This window comes from Calidris pugnax, unplaced genomic scaffold (assembly GCF_001431845.1).
Source record: "Calidris pugnax isolate Ruff unplaced genomic scaffold, ASM143184v1 scaffold139, whole genome shotgun sequence".
NCBI lineage: Eukaryota > Metazoa > Chordata > Aves > Charadriiformes > Scolopacidae > Calidris > Calidris pugnax.
In genome coordinates this window covers 279,871-290,934 of record NW_015090863.1, presented here as the reverse complement: position 1 = coordinate 290,934, position 11,064 = coordinate 279,871, and the positions used below count along the sequence as shown (strand labels likewise).

Genomic DNA, 11,064 nt, shown 5'->3' with positions numbered 1-11,064 from the left:
GGAAGGTTAATTATTAAGAATGTAACATTAAGCTGTGGAAACATGGAAGGCATCGTGGTGTAAAAGGTATCTTTTTATTTATTAATGGAATTTTTTGTGCTGAGTGTTTAATGCAATTAGGACATTTTGTTAACATTGATTATGCAAGAAAGTTAAGAATATTGCTGCTTACGTTTAAGTAATTATTTAAAGTCTAGAGAATGTTATGGCACAATGTTTAGTAAAGCAGGACATTATGGGACAATGTTGAGTTTTGAGCAGGTGGCCTGTTTTCTGTCTACAAAGGAATATCTTTGCTTAAATTATTATCTGTGTTTTCTCTTGTTTGTACCCATTCTGTTAAGGTTAGAGTTCAATACATCTTTTAAAAGAATACTGTTTGGTGGGTAACTATTATGTATTGGGGATAAGAATAGTAAAAGTTATTAACATTTTGGGGGTTTATCTTTTTTTTCTTCTCTTGCAAGTTGCTTGATAGTGACCAGGAATTGTATAAGAACTTCCCGCTGGTAATATCGGAGCGTTGGCAGCAAGAAGTAGCAGAAACTGTTTATGATGCAGTAAATGCAGACACGGATAAAATTGAGGCCAGAAAAAGGGCTAAAAATAAGCAGCTTGGCCACGAGGAAGGTAATCTGTCAAATACTCTTCTCTCCATCTTTCGCTGCTCGATAGTAATTCATGTGTTGGAAGTTTCACACAGCAGACTCTGATATTACTGTCATTCACCAGTAATTGTTAGAATTCATTTAGTCAGTATCACCTTTCTTCAGATGTTTCTGAGTGTTTTGAAACGCTGTACGATGACATAATGTTTTGGAAAAATCTTTTGTACTCTCTTTTAAAGATGATCATGTACAGCCTTTCATCCTTTCTGTTTGTGGTGTGTGTGCTCAGAAAAGAGAATGTGGGATTTGATTTCGTGAGAAAGAAGCCAGGAAGGAAAACGGGAGGTTCTTTACAGCAAACATGGCTTGTTTGCACAAGGGTCATGCATCACAAACTCTGAACTTTGCATAGCAATATACAATTATTTTAATAGTTAATAAGATACTTTTTTAAGAACCAAATCTTGTTCTTGGTTAGTCCACTGCAGCTGCATCGGCTCAGGAAATTAAAGCAGAGCTGTCTGTGTGTGTGTCTGTGCCTGGTGAGGACATACCAAGTCATGTTGTGTCCAGGACTCTCTCCCTTCACAATGTAGCACATTTCACAGAATCACAGAATGCTATGGGGTTGGAAGGGACCTCTGGAGATCATCTAGTCCAACCCCCCTGCCAGAGCAGGTCCACCCAGAGCAGGTTGCACAGGAACGTGTCCAGGTGGGTTTGGAATGTCTCCAGAGAAGGAGACTCCACCACCTCCCTGGGCAGCCTCTGCCAGGGCTCTGTCACCCTCAAAGTAAGGAAGTTCCTCCTCACCTTCAGGTGGAACTTCTTATGTTCGAGTTTGTGCCAGTTCCCTCTTGTCCTGTCCCTGGGCACCACTGAAAAAAGACCAGCCCCCTCCTCCTGACACCCACCCTTTAAGTATTTATAGGTGTTGGTCAGATCCCCCCTCAGCCTTCTCTTCTCCAGACTAAAAAGACCCAAGTCCCTCATCCTCTCCTCGTAAGGGAGATGCTCCAGGCCCCCCATCATCTTTGTAGCCTCTGCTGTCCCCTCTCCAGCATTTCCCTGTCCCTCTTGAACTGGGGAGCCCAGAACTGGCCCCAGTGCTCCAGATGGGGCCTCCCCAGGGCAGAGCAGAGGGGCAGGATGACCTCCCTCCACCTGCTGGCCATGCTCTTCTGATGCACTACAGGATGCCTTTGGCCTTCTTGGCCAGCAGGGCACATTGTTGGCTCATGGTCATCCTGTTGTCTACCAGGAGTCCCAGGTCTTTTTCCTCAGAGTTGTTCTGCAGTAGGTCAGCCCCAACCTGTCCTGGTGCAGGTGGTTATTCCTCCCCAGGTGGAGCACCCTACACTTAGCCTTGTTGAATTTCATCAGGTTCCTCTCTGCCCAACTCTCCAGCATGTCCATGTCTCTCTGGATGGCAGCACATCCTTCTGGTGTGTCAGCCACCCTACCCAGTTTTGTACCATCAGCAAACTCGCTGAGGGCCCATTCCATCCCTTCACCTGGGTCATTGATGAATATATTGAAGAGGACTGGACCCAGTACAATGGGCAGAACATTTTGAGGCAATACCTTGCTTTGCACACTAAGGTCTCCTCTCGTTACAGATTATGCTCTTGGGAAGGACTGCATCATGCATGGGTACATGCTGAAACTGGGGAACCCCTTCTTGACGCAGTGGCAACGGCGATACTTTTACCTCTTCCCAAACCGGCTGGAGTGGCGAGGAGAGGGGGAGTCTCGGGTGAGTGAGGTTACTGGGGAGAGCAGTGGCTTCCAGGGGCAGGAAAGGCAGGATTTGGAGGGAAGAAAATCCAGGTGGATTTAGAGGGAAATCAGAGGACTCGTACTCTCCCGTGGAAGCAGAGTTTTGTCTGAGGAAACAACTGGTGGATTTGAGAAACTTATCTTGAGTATCGCTTGAGTTAATGGGTAGCTACGCGCACTGAGGAAACTCAAAGCTGTCTTGAGAAACCTGTTTACTTTGTTTTGTTATGTTTTTAAAGGAATTTGGTAGTTCATGGTGTTGTTTTTCATTTAGGACCTCTGGACTATTTATACAAAAAAACATAAACCGGTAAGGTCATAAACGCTATAGCATTTTATTTCACAGAAAATGCTATAGTAACTTTAGTTTAGTCCAGCTGTGATCATGTGCTAGGCAGAACGTTTGTATATTTAGTTAAGTGAGGTTTGGGAATTTCAAAACATTGTTCTCCTCTTACAGTCTGTAGGGAAAGCTTTTCTGCAAACTGTTGTGTATGTTTGTTGCTCTGTAAGAATATAGTGCTTAAATATTCTCTTTCAGCTCTTGGAAGTAGTAAGATCATCCTTTATCCTTTTTTTTTTTTTTTTAACAGCAGTAATACTTGGAAAAAAAAATAAAATTATGTGCAACTCTCTTGAGGGAAAATAGTGAATATTGTGTTTGTAGACACACCTATTTGTAGATTCTTATTTCGTGCTGTCATTACTGGCTTTCTTAGCTTATATTTCATTGTCTCTGTTGAAGCAACCAGGCCCCTTCCTAAATCTCCCTCTTACCTTATAATCTATCTTTAGTTCATGACCCAGCCTTCAGAAATAAAGAAATGTTTGTGTAATGACTGTTAATGTCCATAACTTGATTTACGTGGGTAGTCCAGAAGAATTAGATAGTGGCTTTATTTGATGGGCAGCAGGCTGGTTTTTTGTAATCATCCCTCTGCTTTATTTTTGCAAATGCTGCAGCAAAACCTACTGACAATGGAACAAATAGTATCTGTTGAAGAAACACAAATTAAAGACAAGAAGTGCATCTTACTGAGAATTAAAGGAGGAAAACAGTTTGTCCTACAATGTGAGGTGAGACGCTTGTTTTTCAATAACTGTTGATGGGATTGTTTTGCATATGATCAAGTGATTGAAAAGCCTTTCAGGTCCTCCCGTGATGTACTGACTTGAGCACACTTTATAAAGCGAAGCTGAACCTAAGCAAAACTGGGAAGTTTTCATCCCACTTGAATTTTGAACGCAGGAAAGCTGCAGCTGTGCCAGTTTCTGTCGTGGATTTCGATGGGGATTGGGCCCAAATGAGTTCAGTTTAATGAATAGCTAAAAACTTCAAATCTTCTCAACCCACGTGGGCTTTGAAGGCCGTGTTGGCACGTCTCGCTGCAGTTAGTTCAGGGTAGGTGAGGTGTTTGCGAGGGAGAAAGTACCCAAGTCCTCCAAACATCCTGTAGTTGCTGCTGGAAGCAAAGGGCTGCTCATTTTCCATATCCAAAGTGACTCATTCCTTTGGAAAATGAAAATAGCAGGTTAAAAGTGCTATCTAAGAGAGAAGACGCTATTGGCAGTTTACTATGAAGTGCCAAACTACTTCTGTATCTCTTTCAGAGTGACCCAGAATTTGTTCAGTGGAAAAAAGAGCTGACAGAAGCTTTCACTGAGGCACAGAGGTTGCTGCGTCGGGCTCCAAAGTTTCTCAATAAATCTCGTTCCACGGTGGTAGAGCTTTCAAAACCACCGCTCAGCCACAGGAATAGCAACGGGCTGTAGGAGAACCAGAGCACGTGGTTCACGTAGGGAAAGCCGTTTGGTGAACTTGTTGAGTTTCACACAAATCCCTTACCAAGTGACTTTGTGCGATCCCGGAGGCGGGATCCGCTTAGAAGAGGAAGAATTAAGATGTTTACAGCGTTGGGATAATGTCAGAACTCTGTCTCTTGGAGGTTGTGGAGACTGGAACGATGGCAAGTTGATTTCATGCTCCTGGCAGCGCTGGAAATGACCCAGCGCAGAGGCTGGATGTTTCTCCCACGCGTCCCTGCACCCTGGTGGTGTCCAAACCCTGGTCCGTTACTCTAGAACTACTGATGGAAGGAAGAGAACTGTTTTTTTTTTTCTCTGCAATACCCTCGTTTGGTGCGTACCAAGCCTGGAGAACTGAAGTGGTTACTGCTGGCTGGGACGACACTGGTGTGTGTGATCCCCCAGGCCCCTCAGCTGCGGAAGGAGCTGCAGACTTGCCCTGTTGGATAACCTTTAATCTGTCGTGTTGCCATGTTCTTTCCGACCATTACTGCTGACTTTCTAATAACCTTTCTCCATACTGCTGATGATCAACAGTGTGACTCTTATGCACTTCAAACGTACTGAATTCTAACTGTCCTGTGGTTTAAATGTTATTGCTACTTCATGGAAACGTTGAACTCAGATTATTCACTTGGTTTGTTGTACTCACTAATAGTAGCTACCACCGGTTTGCTTCTTCTACGTATATGCAGTACTATAACTGACACAATAGAGTAATAATTGGTGAAGAGGAATTTATGGTAGCTTCATCTAGTGCTCTGTTGTATAAATTGACTATTTTAGCACAGTTTTTAAAAGAGCAGATTCCTTTTGACAAGTTTACAGTGAACATAAAGACAGTTCTTTTCCATTTCAGGTCAAACTGCACTTTTTAAAGATTAAAAAGAAATGATTCAAATCCAATGCATTCTAGTGCATGTGCTGGGTTATAAAGTGTCTGGGTACCTCGGTACGTATTCTGGATCGCTCTTCAGTTTTGGGATTTGTGGATCCTTCTCTGTTGTAAACAAAAATAACCCACTCAGCGAGTGTGTTCTGGTAGCGTAGCTGTCCCAGGCTGGGGCTGGAGCTCAGCTCGGGGGGTTCGTGGGCACATCCCATGGCTCAGCTCCCAAAGGGATTCCCAGTTTTCTCTTCTAGGGAGTTTCAAACTGTCCGCGTTCAAACCAGTCTTGAGAATGCTTGAGGATGGAACTGACAAAACAAGCTGGTCAAACGCCAGATTTGTATCAATTCGACTTGAGGCATCAGTCCCGTCATGTGGAAAACTCTTGCTGAAGTAAAGATACAATCTCTTAAATTTTAGACAGCTTTAAGCATGTGAAGTCAGCCTTTCCCTGGATATTGTGATGTTTTGGAAGAGATAGGTCAGGGCTTAACTTGAGGTTTTTTTCTGTTCCAGTAAACACCTTCCAGAATGTTTTCTGCCTAATTATGGTGGTGTGACTCCCGTTATCCCTAAAGATGATGGGAATTGCACCTCTGTAAATGGGAGAACTTGCCCCAACGGCTTCCTCTGCCCCCACAGCGCGCACGGTTTGTCTGCCTTCTGCTGCTGGCAGATAACCACAGAGTTCTGGACCTCTTTCCTTGTAGAAAAAGTCCAAATTGGCAAAAATAGGAGAATTATTTTGAAAGTATTTGCTTCTCCTGACCACAATTGTAATGAAATTGGATGTATTTGCTTGTAGAAGTGGGAGTGGCTTCACTCTGCACAGCGTGAGTGAACTCTGACTTGTCACCTGCTGCAGCATCAAAGGAAAAAAGCATTTTGGAAGATACCCCCTGTGAGTCAGGTGATATCTTTTAATGATTTTTGTTTTCTTTTGTCCCCATGTATTTTTGGAATTACTCTGTAGGAGTAGCTGTGGTATTTCCCCAGGTGGGGCACAGGAGAGGTCTCCTTCCAATGGCACTGACTGTGCTCTGGATGCTGTTATGCTTTTCCTTATTTTTTTTTTCTTGATTTGGAAAAAAAAAACCCCTCAGATTTGTGATAAAAACTGCTCTTTGTTCTCATATAACTTATTCATACTTTCTTAGTTCGTTTTCAGTTCCATTCTTCTCTCTCAGTTATTTTCCAGGGTTGCTTTTTAGGCTAAATCCTTGTTGGAGGAGTTGTGCGGTTTGTGATGCAGCGATCCCATAGATTCTGGGTGCTGAGGTCTGTGAGGAGGGGAGGGACAGAGCTGCAATTGGGACATTGTGCCTCAAAACCATAGATTTTATATGAAATGAAGGCTGTGTAGTGATTTATGGAAATGTGCATGTTTTGAAGCGTGACGGACTTGAGTTGTCCCTAGAAGGTGCTCGTTGGCGTGGTCCTTATTGCCTTGTTCCGGGTACACGGTGGAAGTGGAGTAGTAAAATACTTGTTTTTCTTTAGTCAACTGATTTATTGACAATTTATAAAAGCTTTCTATTTGTGGATCACCCATAACTGTACTGTTAGGAAAGGAGGAGAGATTATGGTAGTAAAAAATCTCGTGGAAGTTGGGATCCCAGTAACGAAGCGGGGTTCTGCGTGGAAGGGACTGGATGTGTCGGTGTGGAGGGAGAGCTGGAATTCCACCCTGCAAAGCAAAATAATTAGATACAGCTCCGAGCTGATCGTTCCTCCTTTAGGTACCAAATTCTCTGAAGTTTTTTTCTTGGACAAAGATTCTTGATGGTATTATTTCACGTGAGGGTCTTTAGCTGTATGTGCGCGAAGCTTTGTTGAATGCAGAGAGCGTGCTCTTGTCTTTTACTCATTTTGACCACGTTTTTAAGACTTTTATTTTTTTATCTTAATGTTCAGGGAAGTAAAGATAAAAGAAATGAGAGCTTCGGGCGTCAACAGAGGCGAGTGAATGATTAAACACATATTTTTAAACAAATTATCTGAAAGCCCTTTAAAACCAAATCCGCCGTACTGAAGAATTAAGCAGGAATTGTTTCTTATATTTCAAAACACAGAATTACACGCCAGATAGAGCCATATTAAACACTCCCTTGACACATCCACATGCTTTCAGTGCTGCGGGGATTATTTTCTAATTATTCTTTGTCTCTGACGTACAAGCTGACAAATGCAGTAAGACTAGACCCTGGAAAGCAGGCACGGGAGCGATGTGACGGTAGAAAGATGTGTAATTTCTGCAGGGGCTGGGCTTGGGGGGGGTTGCAGTGGCTTTTAGGAGATCTGCAGGTCTGGTCTGTGTCTTTCCTCTTCCTCTTTCCCTCTGCTCTGAGGCCAGGTGGCATTTTTGATACGTGGGAGTTGCTGTAAATCAATGTCTCGCTTCAAGAACAGGGCTGCAACAAATTCATAGAATCATAGAATGGTTTGGGTTGGAAGGGAACTTAAAGATCATCCAGTGTCACCCCCTGCCCTGGGCAGGGACACCTCCCACCAGACCAGGTTGCTCCAAGCCCCCTTCAACCTGGCCTTGAACCCCTCCAGGGATGGGGCAGCCACAGCTTCTCTGGGCAACCTGGGCCAGGCTCTCACCACCCTCACAGCAAACAAGTTCTTCCTGAGATCTCATCTCAATCTTCACCATTACCACTTTTCCTATTTTCTAGCCTAAATCAGACTTTTATGAGTTGAAATTGAAGCAAAGCACCAGTTACTCCTGCTGCAAACAAAGTGTGACTGGGGAACTGTTTGGAGGTGGCCACCAGCTTGGCCAGTGTTCCCTGGACACTGAGGTGTCCCATCATTGCAGGTAGCAATTAGGCAATTTTTATTATTCAGATTTTTTCGGGAATTATTTTGCAAATAGATGAAACTGTAAAAAAAAAAAAATTACTAATTTTTTTTTTTTAAATCTAAGTGTAGGCTGTCCCATTTTCTAAGTCTCACAGCTTCTTCCTACGAGTTGTGTTTGACCGTTATGTCTTGTCACGGCTCCAGCCAAGTCCAGGGCTGCAGCCTCACGAGTTGCTTCTCCAACTGCCACCCAGAGATAAGCCCCCCTGGTGTAAATACTGGGGCTGAGCCAGCTCCCACTGACATTCCCGGATCGTTTTTCCCCCATGAAGCTTCAAAAACAAAGGCTCGGAGAGCCCTGATAATAGTTGGGAGGGAAATGTGGCAGGTAGGGACTGTGTGAGGTGGTGGTGATAGACCTTGGCTTTGTCGCCTTCTGATTCTCCTTCATTTCAACAACTTTCCTTTAGAAACGCCCCAGAAGTTTTGTCTTCTCCTGCTTCTCTCAAGGAGGGGGGAAAAAAAAAAAAAGGAAATGGGATCATCAGATTTGTTTTAATGGATGATTGCAGTCTGGTGTGTAGATAATAAGAAATGTTGTGTATTTGCTGCTAAAAACAAATCTGTGCCCCCCAGTTACCCTGCCACCCCCAGCAGGATCAGGCCCCCGATGCCTGTGATGATTTGCTTATTAATATTTCCTCCATTTACAGTCTCCCGGGGCAGTAAATTAGCTCGTGAACCCCCGAAACACCCAGAGCTGGGTGTGTTGCTCTTTTCCTGGCAGCTGATCTGGTTTAAGACTAAAGATTCTTTGATTTCCCGTCCGTATCCCCGTCCCTCGGGGGGGTTTCACTCTTCCCCCCGCAGCAGATGGCAACGACACAGTTAATTTAACTCTGAAATGCTCACACTCTAAATATATTTATGGAGGAAGGACTATTTTGAAGTGTACAGTAGAAAAGTAAATAATTCTAGTTGCGTTGATTAATAGAAGGAATGAGGCAATTCTACAAATTAAAAAAATATCTGAGAAGCCTATTTTGAGAAAGCATAGTATTAATTTTAATATTGTAAAAAAAAAAAAGGAAGATATCTAGATATCTAAAATATACAGAGAACATATGTATAGCCAAATGTCTGAGGAATTTCGAGATAATCTACTTTTGTTTTCTGTTGATTTCTATTCCATGGTTGTACATATTGTGTGAACATTGGCTGTTTTAATACTATTGTTAAATTGTATTTTTATTTTGTGTTAAACTAATCATCACAGACTCAGCTTTATTTTGTTTATGTAAAGGTTGCAATGCTATGTAGGTATAAATCCGAGAATTCTATTTTAACAAAAAAAAAAAAGACAAACATTTTATATTATTTATTAAATACATGTTTCTCCGACTTCTGACATTCCACAGAATTTCTGCTCCATATACGTATAGAAATGGCAGTTCCTTTCGAGCAGGATGGGTCAGCTTTATTCTGTTTTTCATAATAAAATTGAAATAGTTGCCGTCGGTCTGTCCGACACCCTTCTGTGGGGAGATCAGGGACTCCCAGGCACTCTCAGGCCCACCTTGAAGTGCAGAAACATCAGAAAAACTTGCAAATAAACCCCTTGGTTTGATATTTCTAAATTTCCCTTTTATTCCTCGGCATTCCAGGGAGCAGGCTCTTACCCCCCTGAGTCCGTTGCTGGGTTAACGAGAATGAATGACCTTAAATTAGGGCAAGGAATCGGCTTGATATTTGAAAAAGGTCAGGCTTCGGCTCAGGTATTTGCAAAGCTCTTTAATTGCAAGGTTAATGAGGGAGCGGAAGGGAGAGCCCGGAGGGGCCGCGGGGTTTGTGTCGGGCAGAGACGGGACGATGTGGCCTCGGTGGTGGCAAAAATGTATGTGCTGGGGATGATTTTTGCCGTTTCAGGGTGATTGTGCGGTCGTTTAGAGCCTGTGGAGACAGGAGGGGTGTCCCCCGGGGCTGGGTGGCCGGGGCAGGTGCCCGGTCGTAGCCCAGGAGGGGAGGGGACACCCCTGGGACCCTGCAGGGACCGTCCCTCGGGGGGTGTCAGGACTTTGAGCCTGAAACCACCCCAGGAGCCAGCCCCTGGCACCAGCGGCGTTTGGTGCTGCTGTAGATAACCAAAGCGGGCACCTCCTTCCCCAGCCAGGTACGAAAATGGCAGGAAATTCATCAGATTTACTCATTTGCTAAAAATAATGGTCTGAGGAACGCTCCAGGTCTTACATCGTGTCCGTGTCGTTCCCTCCATGGGGGAGCTTGGAGTCTGTGCCCTTTGGGGTTGAACCCAGTGACACCTCCAGGGTGAAATGTGGCTTTTGCTGGCCGTGCTTGGCCACCTCTTCTCTCCGGGGGGTGGCTGCTTCCCCTCCCCGTGGTACTTTTTTTGCCTGTTTTTCCCATTTTCCCCTTTTTCGCGCCTGCCCGGTGGTGGTGTATTCCTGCGGCTGAGAGCGAGCTGTAGCACTGAGAGAGCTCCTGCTGGGGGGGGAGAGGCTGGGGGTAAAATCACAACGGTGGGATCCCCTTTTTTTGGCATCACCCACCAGAAATGTGCTGAGATTTGGGATAAAGCCGAGCACCACAAACCTCACCCATGCCCGAGCGGGGCTTCATTAGAAATCCTGGGGGATGGGCAGAGAAAATGCTGGTTGTTCATCCCGGGTCAGAATTTATCCCAGTTTGTGTAAATCAATATATTTCCAGCCTGGAAAAGGAGAGAGACGGGGTGTAGCACTGGGATTGTTGGGATGTGGGATGGGATGAGGCTTTTCCCCGGCCGCATCGGGCATCTTTTCCCTAAGGAAAGGGAGAGATCAGAGAGCAGGGAAATCAGTGAGTCTGAAAAACAGAATAAAGCAAGAACATCCTAAAGGAGAGGCGTTTTTACGAGCACTGTTTCAGTGACTACATTCAAACCTTAAAAAAAAAAAATAAAATAAAAAAAAAAAAGGAGCAGATTGACATGAATAGCGACTAGTGATTTAAAGAAATATATTGAAAGAGAACCTGTTCTCAAATGTGTAATTTAATGGTAAAGCAAAGCCAGTATCTGTAAATAACTTTAGATATTGTATCTATGAGAATCATTCTTTGTTTTCTGTACTTGGCTCTTTTCATATTTATTGTGCGGAGGAGGACGTGCCCCCCCCC

At 44.1% G+C, this 11,064-nt stretch overlaps 1 protein-coding gene across 2 annotated transcripts in view; it reads left to right on the top strand.

Annotated features, from left to right (window-relative positions):
• The window catches only part of ADRBK2 (adrenergic, beta, receptor kinase 2), an 81,829-nt gene extending 76,730 nt beyond the window's left edge, over positions 1–5,099 (top strand). For both annotated transcript variants that reach the window (XM_014944812.1, XM_014944813.1), the window contains 4 exons: positions 468–630; positions 2,228–2,364; positions 3,351–3,464; positions 3,999–5,099. In XM_014944812.1, the coding sequence (XP_014800298.1) occupies positions 468–630; positions 2,228–2,364; positions 3,351–3,464; positions 3,999–4,160 (576 nt within the window). In that variant the 3' untranslated portion in view covers positions 4,161–5,099. The remainder of the gene's footprint in view (positions 1–467; positions 631–2,227; positions 2,365–3,350; positions 3,465–3,998) is intronic.
• Positions 5,100–11,064: the final 5,965 nt, after the last annotated feature.